General features: G+C 37.9%; 1 protein-coding gene and 1 long non-coding RNA gene across 5 annotated transcripts in view; one reads left to right on the top strand and one right to left on the bottom strand.

Annotated features, from left to right (window-relative positions):
* ABO (ABO, alpha 1-3-N-acetylgalactosaminyltransferase and alpha 1-3-galactosyltransferase) overlaps nucleotides 1-15,460 on the top strand; it is a 62,213-nt gene extending 46,753 nt beyond the window's left edge. For 3 of the 4 annotated variants that reach the window (XM_007475221.2, XM_056812646.1, XM_056812645.1), the window contains exons 5-8: nucleotides 1,357-1,407; nucleotides 3,426-3,476; nucleotides 11,536-11,670; nucleotides 14,441-15,455. In XM_007475221.2, the coding sequence (XP_007475283.1) occupies nucleotides 1,357-1,407; nucleotides 3,426-3,476; nucleotides 11,536-11,670; nucleotides 14,441-15,131 (928 nt within the window). In that variant the 3' untranslated portion in view covers nucleotides 15,132-15,455. Of the gene's footprint in view, nucleotides 1-1,356; nucleotides 1,408-3,425; nucleotides 3,477-11,535; nucleotides 11,671-14,440 lie in introns of all 4 variants that reach the window. The other variant, XM_056812647.1, reaches the window with a different exon arrangement.
* LOC103093009 (uncharacterized) overlaps nucleotides 1-17,909 on the bottom strand; it is a 53,382-nt gene that overhangs the window by 24,873 nt on the left and 10,600 nt on the right. The window lies entirely within an intron of this gene.

The following is a 17,909-nucleotide window of genomic DNA, read 5'->3' as shown; positions in this document are numbered from 1 at the left end:
ATGTAAGAATAAATAAAATATTTCTAATTCTAAATCCATACAAATAAACTCCTGGGTTCTGCAAGGAAACACTTCTGTGTTTCACAGGCTACTCTAATTCTCCTTAATCTGACTAACCCAAATTTATATTATCTAAATAAAACTACCGCTAACATCCTTATAAACCTTAACTTTGCCTTCAATTATAAAATACCAAAGGCTAGCTGGTTGAGTCTTGTGAATTTTAAAACTACTCCACCCTACTCAGACCATACTTTAGAAGATTTGTTTTAACTATTTCCTGATTTGTAACAATGGAGATACTTGGTCTAACAGAATCAGGTCTTGGGAACTCTACATTACTTAGTTTAACAAGGTCAGGAATGTCTGCACCCATACTCAAGGATTAAGTATCTAAGAAGATGGCCTTCAACAGACATGTGCAGAAACAGCTGACAGACCCCTGGGCTGTCCTATGTCAAGCTAAGCTATCATTGGTACAGATGAGATGCAGGAAAGTGACGTAAAACCGTCTATATAGGGCATGTCACTGCCTCTCTTTGGCCTCTTTCCCCAGAGAGGTGACTCTGGCTGGCAGCATGCTAAGTGTTCCGACATCTTGGTGTGGTGGCAGCTATTTGTCTGAGTTTTGGCGGTGAGTTTGCCCTTGAGCTGATTCAGGTTTAGGCATCTTGGCTGAGCCCTCTTGGATTTCAGGCTGATTCCTTCCTCCTTTACTCTCCAAAACCTTACCTTCCTAGAACCTTCCTCCTAGAAGAAGACCAGAGTCTTCCTCCTGGCACATGCCAGGCAGGAGAAATCCTACACCCTTTCCTTCTTCTTAATTTCTTTCCACTATATCAATTAAATCACCATAAATTTCCAGCTGACTTGGTTTTTTTTTTTAATATTTGGGATATCCATGGCAACCAAATAATTAATACAGTGTAGGTCACATTGCTAAAATTATCCTTTACAGTCTCAACAAGAATCAAGTTAGGACTCTGAGTCTAACCAAAGACCAGGTTTTTCTTTGGTCTTCTCAGATATAAATCAATCTATAAAAAGCGCAATAGATATTTAATAGTGTTTCCCAAGTTGGGAAAGGAAAACACTGAACTCCTTCAGGTCTTTCCCTCAGACAGAGAGAGAGGCAAAGATGTTACCTCCTTCAGCACTGAGAGAGAGTCTCTGAGAGTGTCTCTGCCAACTGCCAGAGAGAGTAATTGACACAGAAAAACGGTTATAACTGTCACATCTGAAATTAATTGCTCTCTCAGCTCTGCTTCAAACTCTAGTTCTTTTCTCAAGCAGCCACTCTACTTCTTATCCCTAAACTAATAACACAATACTTATTTTCTAATATCATGATTACAGTGTCCAACATCATGAAAAGCCCAAGATTGAACTTCAAACTGTGCCACAAAGGTAGGCTTCTGATTTTGTAAATGGTATGTGTTTGATATTCATGTCACATATCCAAACTGAATTCATTGGGAACATAGTTTAAGTTGTTGGTCTAAACCCAACTTCTTCCAGAATTCTTTCCAAATAGGAACATTACTGGGCAATTTATGTTTTGGGGAATTATTGAACATTAGTTTATTGAATTCCATTATTCCCAATTCTTCCCTATCTAATAGGCTTCATTGATCTGTTTTTCTATTCTTTAACCTATACTAGATAATCTTACTGATTACTCATTTGTAATATATTTTAAAGTCAGGAACTGCCCATCTTTATTGCTATCTCCCATACCTCTTATTTCCCTGAATTTTCAAGATCTTTTTCCTCTTCCAAATCAATTTGTCATTATTTTGTTTTGCTATGCAAAGTTTTTTGCAGCAATGAAATTAATGCATGTAGGAGAAGAAGGGAAACAGTCAATTAGGGGAAATTTTTGTAATGAAAAATCTCTGAGAAGGGCCATAAATCCTATAGGCAATGTGAGAAAGAGATTACAACATCAGTGAGATTGGCAAGCAAATGCAAGGAAATGGAAGCTTGAAGGAACTGCCAATCAAGGAGAGAAGGAAGGAAGATTCTAAAGAAGAATCTGGTCAAGGAGACAGTTAAGAAAGCCAGCATCTGAAACTGGTTATTTCTTCTCTCTTGAACTTTGGAGAAGGAACTAGCAGGCAACTGCTCTGGATTCCTGGCTGGTGACTTAACATTAAAAAGACTGGAGCATAGCTCTGAAGATCCTTTTCAGTTATCAACAATATCCCCTCAGAGACAAATCAACTTTACTTCCTTGTATTGAATTTCATAGTAGATTAGGGAGACCATAAATTCCTTCTTTCCCTTCTCCCACCATCCCTAACCTTTCTTCAAGAATAAACCCCTTTCAGAAAGAGCTATAGTGTGAGAGTAGTCTGAAATTTCTAAGAACTCACCACTTTGAGAAGAGGTGTTAGACAGAGACAGGAAGTGGGATGGGGTGGGGAAAGGAGTAAGAATCCTAGTTTTCCCTCTAACCTCTTTCCTGGTGTCATCGCTCCAGCCTTTCTCTGCTACCTTAAATATCCTAGTGAGGAGCATCTATTACAGCAACTAATAAAAGCATATAAGATCAAAAGCTATTCCCCAATAGATGAATGGTGAAAGAATATGAAAAATGGTTTTCTTCACAACCGCAAAAAATGATTAATGAAAATATAAAATATTACTTTAATCACTAATAATGAGCAAAGTCTCCAATTTGAAATTCCAAAGTTTAACCTTGCAGCCAGCAGATTGGCAAATATGACAAAATATAGGAATAGGTGATATTGGAGAGCATTGTAGATACCAAAAAGATACCAATATAGTATTGGTAGAAATTTAGGCCAACAAATATGGAAAATTATTTACAATTATTCAAAGAAATTAACTAAAATGTCCACATTCTTTGGCTCAGAGATCTCACTGCTAAGTTCACAGGCTACACTAATCCTCCCTAATCGGACTAACCCAAATTTATACTATCTATATAAAACTACTGCTAATATCCTCATAAATCTTAACTTCGCCTTCAAATTATAAAATAGCAAAGGCTAGCTGGTTGAGTCTCAACAAGAATCAAGTTAGGACTCTGAATCCTAAAAAAAACCAGGTTTTTCTTTGGTCTTCTCAGATATAAACCAATCTATAAAAAGCACAATAGATATTTAATAGTGTTTCCCAAGTTGGGAAAGGAAAACACTGAGCTTCTTCAGGTCTTTCCCTCAGACAGAGAGAGAGGCAAAGATGTTACCTCCTTCAGCACTGAGAGAGAGTCTCTGAGAGTATCTCTGCCAACTGCCAGAGAGAGTAATTGACACAGAAAAACGGTTATAACTGTCACATCTGAAATTAAATGCTCTCTCAGCTCTGCTTCAAACTCTAGTTCTTTTCTCAAGCAGCCACTCTACTTCTTATCCCTAAACTAATAACACAATACTTATTTTCTAATATCATGATTACAGTGTCCAACATCATGAAAAGCCCAAGATTGAACTTCAAACTGCGTCACAAAGGTAGGCTCCTGATTTTGTAAATGGTATGTGTTTGATATTCATGTCACATATCCAAACTGAATTCATTGGGAACATAGTTTAAGTTGTTGGTCTAAACCCAACTTCTTCCAGAATTCTTTCCAAATAGGAACATTACTGGGTAATTTATGTTTTGGGGAATTATTGAACACTAGTTTATTGAATTCCATTATTCCCGATTCTTCCCTATCTAATTGGCTTCATTGATCTGTTTTTCTATTCTTTAACCTATACTAGATAATCTTACTGATTACTCATTTGTAATATATTTTAAAGTCTGGAACTGCCCATCTTTATTGCTATCTCCCATACCTCTTATTTCCCTGAATTTTCAAGATCTTTTTCCTCTTCCAAATCAATTTGTCATTATTTTGTTTTGCTATGCAAAGTTTTTTGCAGCAATGAAATTAATGCATGTAGGAGAAGAAGGGAAACAGTCAATTAGGGGAAATTTTTGTAATGAAAAATCTCTGAGAAGGGCCATAAATCCTATAGGCAATGTGAGAAAGAGATTACAACATCAGTGAGATTGGCAAGCAAATGCAAGGAAATGGAAGCTTGAAGGAACTGCCAATCAAGGAGAGAAGGAAGGAAGATTCTAAAGAAGAATCTGGTCAAGGAGACAGTTAAGAAAGCCAGCATCTGAAACTGGTTATTTCTTCTCTCTTGAACTTTGGAGAAGGAACTAGCAGGCAACTGCTCTGGATTCCTGGCTGGTGACTTAACATTAAAAAGACTGGAGCATAGCTCTGAAGATCCTTTTCAGTTATCAACAATATCCCCTCAGAGACAAATCAACTTTACTTCCTTGTATTGAATTTCATAGTAGATTAGGGAGACCATAAATTCCTTCTTTCCCTTCTCCCACCATCCCTAACTTTTCTTCTTTAAGAATAAACCCCTTTCAGAAAGAGCTATAGTGTGAGAGTAGTCTGAAATTTCTAAGAACTCACCACTTTGAGAAGAGGTGTTAGACAGAGACAGGAAGTGGGATGGGGTGGGGAAAGGAGTAAGAATCCTAGTTTTCCCTCTAACCTCTTTCCTGGTGTCATCGCTCCAGCCTTTCTCTGCTACCTTAAATATCCTAGTGAGGAGCATCTATTACAGCAACTAATAAAAGCATATAAGATCAAAAGCTATTCCCCAATAGATGAATGGTGAAAGAATATGAAAAATGGTTTTCTTCACAACAGCAAAAAACAGCAAAAAATGATTAATGTGTGGAGAAGAGAGAAATTTTAAGAAAATGCATGCAAAGGACAGAAGTTGGAGATGGGTCAGCTGTCAAGTCAAATGAAGATTCCTTTTGGAATGTGACCGGGAAAAGTAGTTTGGATCCAAGCCAACTGCTGGACTTTTTCTGGGTCTTAGGGGCTTTCTGGCTGATGTGAAGGAAGAAGCTGGGTTTATCTCTGGGACTTGGGATAATCAAGTTGGAGGTGGCCTGGCTGATTTGAAGGCAGAAGAAGGACAATAGTCCATATATCTCTCTCTGACTGGCTCTGTTTCATGCTAATGACTGAATTGTCATTTCTCTCAATATCCTCCACCCTAACACTCATTGTAGATAATAGGGAAATCCCACCCCTCTTATTTCCATCCTCCACCCTTGTCCTGTCTTCCCCAAATAAACCCCTTGTTTGACAAAGAAGATTAAGGACTATTTCATTGAAACCTCACAGCTCACACTGAGTAACTTGAGGGAGACTGAAGAAGGGGGGGAGGGGAGGCTGAAAGGCTTCTGAAGAGGAGGTACAAAAGGGAGGAGGTTAGGCAAAAAGAAGATAACTATCTGATCCATTAGTTATCATTTCCCCATCTAATATACCCTCCAAATATCATCTATTACAAATGACAATATAAAATATTACTTTAATCACTAATAATAAGCAAAGCCTCCAATTTGAAACTCCAAAGTTTAACCTTGCAGCCAGCAGATTGGCAAATATGACAAAATATAGGAATAGGTGATATTGGAGAGCATTGTAGATACCAAAAAGATACCAATGTAGTATTGGTAGAACTGTAAATTTAGGCCAACAAATATGGAAAATTATTTACAATTATTCAAAGAAAGTGACTAAAATATCCACATTCTTTGGCTCAGAGATCTCACTGCTAAGCATATACCCCTAGGAAGTCAATGGTCAAAGGAAAGACTTCATAAACCTAAAAGTATTTATAATACTTTTTGTCAGAGCAAAAAACTGGAAACAAAGTAGATTCCAATTGACTGGAGAATTATGAGTATATGAGTATATACATGAGTATAATGGAAAATTCCTGTACTGTGAGAAGTTAAGAAATATGGAAATAAATTATGGAATTGTAGGACATAGAAAAGCTTTTATGAAGTAATATAAAGCAAACAGAACCAAAAAACTGTGTATTCAGTAGCATAAATGGAAAGAACAAGAATAAAAGAATTGAAACTGAATGTTACAAAAGCACAATGATCAGATTTTTCCCTAAAATTACTCCTGGTTACACATCATTCTCCCAGTGATTCTGAACTCCCAATGGTCATCATTCAAACTATTTCCTGTTGTAATAATCAAAATGAATTGGACAAATATAAGAATTTTAAAGATTTGTGGTCACCATTTATAATGCTAAAAAATTAAACTATGAGTATATTAGTAGCTTTAGTAGTTTTATTGCAGCAGGGTAGAGATAGTAAAGAAAGGGAAATGGAAGAAGAAGGTAGAAAATATTGCCTAGCTAAATACCCTATAATTGTTGATCTGAAGAAATCCAGCTCAACTCCGACAAAGGCTCCTTCAGGTCCTGATCTCCATCCAGGAATCACGGAAGTCTCTTCAGCAAGAGTCTCACCAGTGCAGAATCCCTTTTTTAGAAAGAGCCACCAACACAGAATCCAAGGCAGAATTGGATGCCTAATCAAGCTAAGTTGAGGAAAGATTCCCAGGGCTCCCAGTCTCCTGCTTATATGCAGTTTTCTCCACCTATCAGCTCTCCTCCTCACATCTAAGGAATTAATCACATTCTCCCAATTTGCCTAGCACTGGGGGAGGGGGGGGGGAAGGAGGAAGGATGCTTGTGGGCTTTTAGGGTATGAACTTCTTTTTCTAGTAAAAGGTTCTTACTAAATGCTAATGACTAAATAAGTGTGAAAGGCAGGGGACTCCAAATTCTTGATTTATTAACTTAAAACAGAGAGTTTAAATTCTCTTTCACACTGCTCCCCAGGGCTGATCCCATATTCCCATTCCCTTCAAACTGTGACAAGGAAATCACTTTAAAAGACTGATATATATTAATTTAAGGTCGCCAAGGAATTCAGCTATGTAATTCCTAAATGAAAACTCAAGTCAGCAGTCAACCTTTTATAAAGTTTAATTACAAACAGGAGGAAGAAAGGAATTAGAGATAGAGAGAGAGAGGGAGAGAGAAAGGGGAGAGAAGGGAATAGGGCTTAAATACCCCTTCTGTTTAGGCTGGGCCAAAAGGCCCAAGCCCTTAGATAGCTGAGGCAAAGAAAGGAGATCAGTCCCTATTACTCACGTGACCAAAATGGAGAAACAGTCTCAGGGGCCTCTACCTCCAGCTTCCTTCAGAGCCAACTCTCAAAGCACCACCTCTCAGACCAAAAACCTCTCCAACCAACAACCCTCAGTCCTCAGACCCCTCTATCTTTAAGGAAACCATCCAAGTTCCCTCCCCTCAGTACTCACATCTACCAATCACTGTCCATGTCTTCCCTGTGCCAATGGTGGCTCTAGCTTAACCCAGGACCGCCCAGAGGTCTGTGGCTTTGCACATGTCTGTTGAAGGTCATATTCTCAATAATTAAATCTTGATCCTTTGCTGCAGCCCTTCCTAAATCCTGTTAGGACTGAGTGGGGTGGAAATTGTATTTTCCAAGACCTGGTTCTGTCATTCCAAGTATCTCTATTGTATCAATTCTAAAATCAATCATGACTCAAAGAAATTCCTGTTCTATGCTTAAGCATAGGTCAAAGCCCTTTCCATTGTTCAGCAAAAGGTTTCTGTCCTAAAGTAATCTTAAGAAGGGAGGAGGAGGAACCTCCCATGCCAATGGGGTTCACATTCCAATAGAGTTCCCACTATCAATAGGAAATTTTTCAAGTATGAAATTTCCCAATGGTGAAATTTCCAACATTTATAAGTCTAAGAAATTTTAAGGTTTACAAAACTAACCTCTTTAAATTTCTACTCCAAAGCTACCTCCCCCTGTCACGGTGCTCTCTGTTCCATAGGCAATACATTTTTTTTTCATCATAAATCGTTTCCTTTCTCATTCCTTCTATTTTCTGGCTCTCCCTGAGGCCAGGATCCCTCCTTGGGACCTAGCCCCCCTGACCTCCATTTTCACTACTGGCTGTACTTTCACTCATTTCCTCTCACTGGGGAACAAAGAAAATTCCAAGATATTAACTAGAGATATTTTGGTGTTTACTTTATATTCCATTAAAAATTGTATATGAAGTGTGAATTTCTGACAAAATCTCTTGCAATATTGTGACTATGATATATTTTTTAAAATATATTAATTAAACAAAATTAAAAGATCTCATCACTTTTATTAAATACTAACTACATGCTAGGCACTGAGCATACAAAGTGAAAAGTCAAATAATTTTTGCTCTCAAGAAGTTTATATTCATTTGAGTAAGACAACAGAGGTATATATAAACATATGTGTATTGATATGCAGGTACATATATATTTCAAAAAATTCAAAATAAATGAGTGGGGAGCCATGAGCAACTGTAAAAATTAAAATTAATTATGTTAATTTCAAATATTATATTTTAAAAGATTTATTAATGATCATTAGAAATAAAGGATTAAAAGAGAAACAAAAATTTAAAAAATCACATGCCCATGGCTAATCAGACTGTTCAAAATCCCTGCTTACCACCACAGTCGCCAACAGGAAGCAAAGAGCCTGAGACCAGGAATGCCCACTAAATTTATCCCTCTGTCTACAGGAAGTACATAACGATAGGATGTCAGTCGACTCACAGGAAATGTAGTTTTTCAGGTAACAAATTTCTAGTTATACACAATAGGCATGATGAGGAAAGCTCTCCCATAGAAGGTAGCACTTGAGCTTAACTTTGAAGGAAATGAAAAATTCTAGGAGTCAGAGGTGAGGATGAACATTCCAGGAATGAGAGACAGCCTATGGAGATGAGAGTTGGCATATCATGGGTAAAGAAGAGTGAGAAGCCCAGTTTGGCTGTATTCTTGAGTTCATGAAGGTAAATAATGTAAAATGAGGTTAGAGTAGTAGTTTAAGTTATCTGATAAATGTCTTTAAATGATAAAAAAGAGTTTCTATTTGATACTAAAGGTAAAAGGAGAGATTCAAGAACTGGATGGAGTTCACAGGTGGCCAAGCTGGTGGTGACCAGCCAGCCTGCACAACACACTATGGCCATCTAGCTCTTAAGCCACTTCTGCTGTGACCTGTGGAACCTGAAATACTTGCACCACTTCAGGTGGAGCCATCTGAGTGAGTGCCTGGCCTAGGAGCCCCATGTTTGGCAGCAGCTGGTCCAGGAAGAGATTTCCCAGGCCAAAGGGGAAACAGACTTTTATCTGCAGAGCATAGAGAAAAAGAAACGGTTCCTGAAGAAGGCAGGAGCCATTTTGGTCCCAGAGAAGAACTGGAGCTTCACCCAGTACCCCATAGAGGTGAAGATTCAAAATCACAAAGATATTTGGGTCAGCCAGGGCAAGCTCAGATCCAGAGGCTTGCCAAGTAGGTCTAGCCAAATGCACCCTTTGCTGGCCCTTGGCTCTTCTGTGAAAGTGGCTGACCTTCCCAGTGCAGGGTGCCCCTTCTGGATTTCTACCCTCCCTGCCTTGGGGTATCCTCTCAGGACCAATTCCAGATTCCTGCTTGAATTTTCACAGCAATAAAGTGAAGCAATGGGGGGGGGGGGGGGGGGGCGGGGAGAAGGAGACAGAGAATCAAGTAGGATAGAGACATAGTCAGATGTATACTTGAGGAAGATTGCTTGAGCAGTTACATGGAGGATAAATTGTAGAGAGGGAAGACTTGAGAAACATAAGCTACTTAGGAAACTCTCAGAGTAGTCAGCTATTTAAGGATAGGCTCTGTTTGGGTTTTGTCTTTGTATCCCTAATGTTAAACACAATGTTTACACATAGTGAATGCTTAAAAACTCTTCAGTGAATCAAAGGATGGAAGGATGAATGGATGCTTTGTTCACAACAAATAATCTTAACATTTTTAATAGTTTGAGAAAGAAATTCACGAGACAGTTTGGTAGAAGACAGGGAGTTGGAAAGAAGGCCCATCTCTCTCCCAGCCAGGCTCTGGAAGGTTTAACTAGAAAAGACTGGCCTACTGGAACTACATAGGGACAAAGTTAAGCAAACTTGAAGAGAAGGCAATTTGAAAGCAAGGTAGATTGAGATGTATATGAGTCAATGTAAAATGTTTAATAGTATTTGAGTGAAGCCAAAACACAAGAGAACCCAAAACACCAGCTTGAATAGACCCCAAAACCAGTCCTGGGTGCAGTAACCTACAAGAATTTTCTGAGTGGACCTAGGTCCTGGGGATCCCAAAATACTTGTAGCCATCTGCAGCATTTCTGGAATCACTGAGGTCAGGATGTAGATAACCTTTCATCATATAAAGTTAGATTTAAACAGTAAAATAATTTTTCCTGAACAAAATAATAAATCATTTCTCCCTTAAATGGATAAAGAGGAAGAGCCTTAGAATGGAATATAGAGAAAAGAACTTGAGACTAAGCTCCAAGAAAGAGATTAGAAGAGTTGTAATCATGCCCCTCAGTAGTTGTAATAGAACATAATGCATGATTTAGAATCACAAAGACTTGTGTTCATATTTTGTTTAATTTCTTTATCAACTATATCACTTTAAATGGAGAAATTACTTCAACCTCTCTGAACCTCAATTTTTTTTTTAATAAAATGGGGATAATGATAGCATCCACCTTTTTGGGGTTTTTGTGAGACTCAAATCAGGTCTTACTGATTCAAGGCCAAGCTATCTTTTCACTGCATTATTCACCTGCCTATAATTGGGTTAACTGTCTTTTGTAGTGATTAAAATAGTGGGAGTTATAAATTGAGGCAGATAAAGGAGTGTTTGCCTTAAATTGTGACCGCAGAAAATATGGTTTCAAGACAGAGTCTTGTTTTAAATCAAATATAAGGTGGTCGCCAGGGAAAAATTCCCAAATATTAAATATACCCAAGTCAGCTGGGTTTTATAGAGATTTTAATTAATACAAATGAGGAATTAAAGAAAGAGAGAGAGAAAAAGGGAATAATGAGAAAAAAGGCTAGGCCAGCTTAGGCCAGCCTTAAAAGAGAGAGATAAGTTATTCATCAATCCACTCACCACAAGATTTGTCCCAAGCAAAATTCTAGTGTTCAGAGAGACACCAGCTGCCTTCTCCAATTCAGCTTTTCCCAGCTGATTGTCCTCAACTCCCTTTCTGAGCTCCTTTTAAAGCAAATTTTCTCCTATGTCACCTCCCCTAAGTTCTTACATCTACCAATCACAGTAGATGTTTTCCAAAGGACAGACCATTCTTAATTCACACCTAAGTAGTCTAAACTTTTGAGTAATTCACACCTGAGTAAGTTCTCACCTCTTTGCTCCTTGTAAATTCACAAGTTGCCTGACCTTTATAGGTACTTAGCACCCTTTTGTATTAGATCTAAAAACAGGCACAGCTTAAGAACTTTTGCCTTACTTTAAATATGTGTTTAAGTATTTTTCATTGTTCAGCAAGGAGTTTCTTCCCCTAAAGTATGCTTAAGTAGGGGTGGAGTAGAGGTCTCACATTCCTGATCTAAGTCCCTTCATTGTTTAAATGGGGAATGGTCTTAACCAAACCTTATGAAGTAGGGTCTGAGAATTTTTTAAGGTTCACACTTTCTTTTTCTGGATCTCATTTTTCTCCTCTAAAAAGGGAGGGGACTGAACTAAGGTATCTCTGAAATTCTCAGTCTCACTATATTCTTATAATTCCATGTTCCATAGGCGCATCGATGTCCCACTCCTGACTCCTTGGCTTGCACCCATTGTTTGGGATGGAACTTTCGATGAGGACATCTTGAATGAACAGTTCCAAGGCAGGAATATCACCATTGGAGTGACAATATTTGCAATCAAAAAGTAAGTCCTGGGATCCTAAAGTGACCATGCAATTGAGAGAGTAGAAGGAAGTAACTGCATAGTAAAGAAAGAAGTAGATCTTTGTTATTAGGGACCCAACCATATTAATTATGTTTGTTTGTATTTTTTCATGTGGAAGATGGTTTAAGAGGGTTGTGATTGCAGATATGACAAATAAAAATTCCAAGAGTCTGGGTTCTGGGTAAGAAAATCAATTTATTGATTAGAGTATCTATAACCAATAAATTAATTGGTCTATGATCTCTCTCGGTGATCAAAGACAAATTCATCCAGCATCTTGAGCCATTAAATACAATTTGTAAGTTCATTATGAAGGACCTTCCTATATAATCTAATACATCTCTAACTGGTGGATATTTAATGAGGGCATGGTTTAATATCTTTCAGTCCCTTCTTGATCCTCTCATGATGATGAGCAAAGTCACATGTCTGATCATAGGATTCCAATATCTTTGATGATTAATCAAATTAGGAAATCAAGTTGGACCTGGGAAAGATTGACTTTCCCCCATTCATCCCAATGGGCAAATCAAGGACAGGACCATACTGCCTCTCAGACATATTTGGCCCAAACTAGATTTGGTTTAATAGACAGGATGGAGCTTGTTTTCTTAATCTTAATCACCCCAATTTTAAAAGCTGTTTTGGGGCAGGGAATGTGAGGGCATCTCTGATTATCAGGGCAAAGGAATGAAGAAGAAGGCTTGAAAAATACTATGTAATGGAGCCCCATTAGAAATCAAATGTTAGAGTCAGAGTATTATTTAGAAATAAAAATGACACAGTGTTAGGAATAAATCTTCTCACTAGTTAGGCTGTTCTTGGGTGTAGGTGGAATAATCACCTACATAATGAAATTGAAGTGTCTCTGCATCAAGCTTCTGAAATTGTCTATTTCTGAGGCTAAGTAGAGGCTTCACAGAAGTATCTGCTGGTCCAATAATGCAAAGCAATAGTCCCTTAATTGGGTTCTGTGACCTCCAAGAGAAAATCTCCAAGACTGGGAACACTGTGGGAAGTCAGGACAACAAATAAAAAGATCTTGGGCAGCACCTCACCTTGAGTGGCAACTGACACTTTCAGAATTGAACAGAAGAACAGATAAAGAATTCAAGGATGAAAGTTGTCACAAAGTCTCAGGCACAATCATCTTTAGGACATAAAAGGAAAATTGATAGTCCTGAGGCAGAACTCAGGTCTTTAAGTCAAAGACAGAACTTTCAATATGATAATGGTTGTTAGGATAATGAAAACTATTTCAACTGGATAGCCAGTTGAGGGAATGATAGGATGAAGTAAAACAGTAAAAGAGCTTTTTGTTCCAAGACTCAGTCAACATTGGGACTGGTAATAAGTATTCATATTTAATTTCTGATTTGACAATCCACTGTAAATTCAGGGAAATCTCAACCAATTTTGTTTGTATTATAATTTATAATTCTATATTCAGAAGATCATGCCTAATTTGTTGTGGTCATGAATTTAGCCTCTTTTTGTGTTCATTTTTTAAAAATCCCTTGCCTTCCATCTTAGAACCAATATTGTGTATTGGTACCAAGGCAAAAGAGTGATAAAGGCTAGGCAATGAAAGTTAAGTGATTTGTCTAGGTTCACAGTTAGAAAGTGTCTGAGATCATATTTGAATCCAGGACCTCCTATCTCTAGCCATGACTCTCAATCCACTGAACAACTTACCTGCTCTCCCATCTTTATGTTTAATGCAATAAATCTCAGGAATGAAATAGATTCCTTTCTTATTTATTTCCTATTATTCTTGCTCTTTACTTTTGTAGTTCAGATCAAATGAATAGAGTAGATTAAATAAGTCCTCAGATACCAGATTTTTAGAAGCTTCCTACTGCTTATAAAGCCAGCTTTTTGATTAATAGTATACCAGTTCATTGGAAGTAATTTTTACAGATGGATAAACATAGAACCATTTGATGATTCGTTTGTGGTCATCTGCGAGGTGTTGCAATGGAAGTAATGCTTAGTGCATAAGCAATATTGGCAAGTCTTCAAGACAGAATCTCCAGAGCTGACAGGGGAAGATCCAAAAGCTGTTGGAGGGACAGATTCATGGGGCAGTCTGGCATACAAAGAAATTCATGCTCCACAGATAAAGGACCTAAAGTAATCATTTTAGGTTGTAATTTTGCTACTCTTTCTGGTTTTCCAGTTGCTCTATTGTGACAAAGGTAAATGCTTGAAGCAGGATCTGAGCCTTTTTTCCCCCCAGAATCACCAAATGTGAGAGTTGGAAGGGATCCCAGCAGATTTCTAGTTCTAATCCTATCCTATAAGGAATCCCCTCTACAAAATACCTGTTAAGTGGTAACTTTGCCTCTGCTTAAAGACTTCCACTCACTACCTCATTTCCCTTTTGAAAAGTTTTAAGTACCTGAAATTTTTTTGACATCAAATCTATATTTGCCCCTTTGTAACTTCCATGCACTGCTCCTGGTTCTTTCTTCTGGACTCAAACCAACAGCTCTAAGCCCTCTTTCTCATTGCAAGTTGAATGTTCATCAATGTTATATCCTATTAATTTTAATCTTGAATCCTATATCAAATTGAATGATAATTCTTTGATATGTGGGCACAAACAACAGATTGTAAACTCCATGGAGGTAGATCCTATGTGTTTTCCATAGTGTCCATCACACCATTAGCTACTTTAAAAGTATTTTATGACATTCCTTTGAGAATAATGCTTTTCTGTTATTTGGTGGGGGATTATTGCCCTTAGGTATGTTATCTTCCTGAAGCTGTTTCTTGAAACTGCAGAGAAGCATTTCATGGTGGGATACAAAGTGAATTACTATGTGTTCACTGACCGGCCAAATGATGTTCCAAAAATACCCCTCCAAGAAGGAAGGAAAATCATCACGTTGGTGGTCCAAAACTATTCCAGGTGGCAAGATATCTCTATGCACCGGATGGAAATGATTAGCAATTATTGTCATCAGCTCTTCTTCAAGGATGTAGATTACCTCGTATGTCTGGATGTAGACATGAAGTTTAATGATCATGTCGGGGTAGAGATGCTTTCTGACTTGGTTGGCACTCTTCATCCTGGCTTTTATGGAGCTTCTCGGGAAACCTTCACCTATGAACGCCGCCCTAAATCCCAAGCCTACATTCCCAGAGGCAAGGGTGATTATTATTATATGGGGGGTTTTTTTGGAGGCAAAGTACAACAGGTTTATAAATTGACCAAGGCTTGTCATGAAGCTATGTTGATTGACAAAAGTAATAGGATTGAAGCAGTGTGGCATGATGAGAGCCATTTAAACAAATACCTATTTCTTCACAAACCCACCAAAGTCCTTCCCCCAGAATATATGTGGGATAAACAACTCTTAGGGTGGCCAGCCTTCCTCAGGAAAATGAGGATGTTGGCTGTGCCAAAGAACCATGCTAAGATTCGGAACAAGTAAAAGCTCTCTTCTTACAAAGTTATTGTTGAGGGATTATTTTAAAGGCAATAAAACCAACACTTCCGCATTTCTTTGGCTAGATCTCAATTATTTCCCACCCTAATTCTGAAGTAGTTCTCTTTCTCTACTGTGATAAAATCTAAGGAGTACAAGAGTTAGGAAGACCTAACTTCAAATCCTCCTTTCCACACTTACTTGTTCTGTGACCTTGGTCAAACCATAAGACCTCTCAAAGACTCAGTTTCCTCACTGATAAAATAAGGATAATATTAGCACTTATCTCCTAGGATTTTATATATATATACACATATATATACTGTAAAAATTAAATTTGTCTCTAATAATAAAAGTATTATATTTTATGAGGTTTATTAAAGATTATTAGAAATCAAGGAATAAAGAAATACAAAATAAGAAAACCACGTGCCTAGGGCTGATCAGCCCATACAAAGCTTACTTACTACATCTTGCAATGACCAATTAGAGAGAGTGAGAGCATAGAAGAGCTTGAGATAGGCGTTATTGCTAGTTTAAATACTAATTGTGATCTCACCCAGGGGGAGACTCAGGTGAGATTATAGGGAATTCTGGGAAATACCAAGGACTTCTGGGGATTGAAGTCTGTAAAGATTAAAAATTTTGGGGAAGCTGATACAGGTAGAAATTAGTTTCTCTCTGCAAGGAGTATTATATTTTTAGAGGTTTATTAAAGGTTAAGGATTAAAGAAAATACAGAATAAAAAAACGTGCCTAGGCCAGAGAGGCCTAGACAAGATAATCTCACATCATGGAAGAGCCGTGTCTGCTCCAAAACAGAAGTCCAAAAGAGACACAAAAGCCTTTGCAATCAGGTTAAATACCTTCTCGATCTTGGCCCACCTGAGAATTCAGTGAGATTACAAAGCATTTTGGGGAAGTGGAGCAAGGGCTTGTGGGGATTGAAGTCCAGAGTTCAAGTCTATTTTTACAAGTCTAGGGTTCAAATCTCCATTTTACAATACTCTGTCTCTGTCTCTATATGTGCACTTTATAGAATATATTTACATATAAATATATGATAAAAGAACTATATGTACACACACACACACACATATATAGTGCTTTGCAAACCATAAAGTGTTATATAAATACTAGATAGTTTTACTAGTGTTTTATCAGTGAATCAGTCAATGCTCATTCATGAAGCACCCACTCTGTGTCAAATCCTAGGCTTTTGTATGACTGTATAAAGACAGAAATGACTCCATCTGCCTTTAAAAAACTTGGATCCTACTAAAGGAGATAAAAAGGTATGAGGAAGAGAAGATACAAAATAGACAAAATATAATAGTGGGGGGAGGGGGGAGTGAGGGAGATTCCAGCAGGTATAAATGGGAATTATTGTTTCCAAAAGAAAGGTACATGGAATTATGACAAATTTCCTTACTTTGCACAATGATTAATAGACAGGACATATTTTAAAGAACTTAAATTTGTGTCATTCATTTGCATCCATTAATTCTGTTGAAACTTTGAAGTAAATGCAAGAGAAATTATTACTACTGCTTGACAGTTGAGGAAACGAGGCTGAGAGAATAAAGTGACTTGCCCAGGTGCATACGGTGAGATAGCATAAGAGGTAAGACTCACCTCTAGCTCTTCCTTCTAGCCTTCCTTCTGTCCTGTCCCAACTTATCCCCCTCCTCTCCAGGGATGGTAAGGTGGTATATTTCCTTCTCTCTGTACTCTTCCCATTAGATTACAATATAACACTGATTGGTATGCTCTTTGATTATTCCAGGGAAGAGGTCTGGGCTTGCTACTTTTAACTGGGTTCCTTTCTTTCTTTCAAAGTCAAATCAGATTTTAGCAATTATAATGTAGAGAAAAAACGTTAAAAGTAAGACTGTGCCACCTTTCCAGGAGGCAAGATGATAACAATACCAGATGTCAGCTGGTACCAGACTCTCAGCATCTTGTCAGCCTCTTAAAATGTATTCCTGAGCACATTAGATGGTAATCATTTATAGGCATTAGGTATGATGGTTTTATAGGTATTTCTTTTTTTTTTAACATTATTTTATTTGGTCATTTACAAACATTATTCATTGGAAACAATGATCATTTTCTTTTCCTCCCCCCGCACCCCTCCCACCACCTCTCCCATAGCCAACATACAATTCCACTGGGTTTCACATGTGTTCTTGATTCGAACCCATTTCCATGTTGTTGGTATTTGCATTAGAGTGTTCATTTAGAGTCTCTCCTCAGTCATTTCCCCTCAACCCCTGTAGTCAAGCAGTTGCTTTTCATCTGTGTTTTTACTCCCACGGTTTATCCTCTGCTTGTGAATAGTGTTTTTTAGATCCCTGCAAGTTGTTCTGGGACATTGCATTGACCCTAATGGAGAAGTCCATTACCTTCGATTGTACCACAGTGTATTAGTCTCTGTGTACAATGTTTTCCTGGTTCTGCTCCTTTCGCTCTGCATCACTTCCTGGAGGTTGTTCCAGTCTCTATGGAATTCCTCCACCTTATTACTCCTTTTAGCACAATAATATTCCATCACCAACATATACCACAATTTGTTCAGCCATTCCCCAGTTGAAGGGCATCCCTTCATTTTCCAATTTTTGGTCACCACAAAGAGTGCAGCTATGAATATTCTTGTATAAGTCTTTTTCCTTATCTCTTTGGGATACAACCCCAGCAGTGCTATGGCTGGATCAAAGGGCAGACAGTCTTTTAGCACCCTTTGGGCATAGTTCCAAATTGCCCTCCAGAATGGTTGGATCAATT

This window comes from Monodelphis domestica, chromosome 1 (assembly GCF_027887165.1).
Source record: "Monodelphis domestica isolate mMonDom1 chromosome 1, mMonDom1.pri, whole genome shotgun sequence".
In the NCBI taxonomy this organism is placed as follows: Eukaryota; Metazoa; Chordata; class Mammalia; order Didelphimorphia; family Didelphidae; genus Monodelphis; species Monodelphis domestica.
Note: the sequence above shows the minus strand (reverse complement) of the source record. Positions and strands in the feature narration are given on the sequence as shown.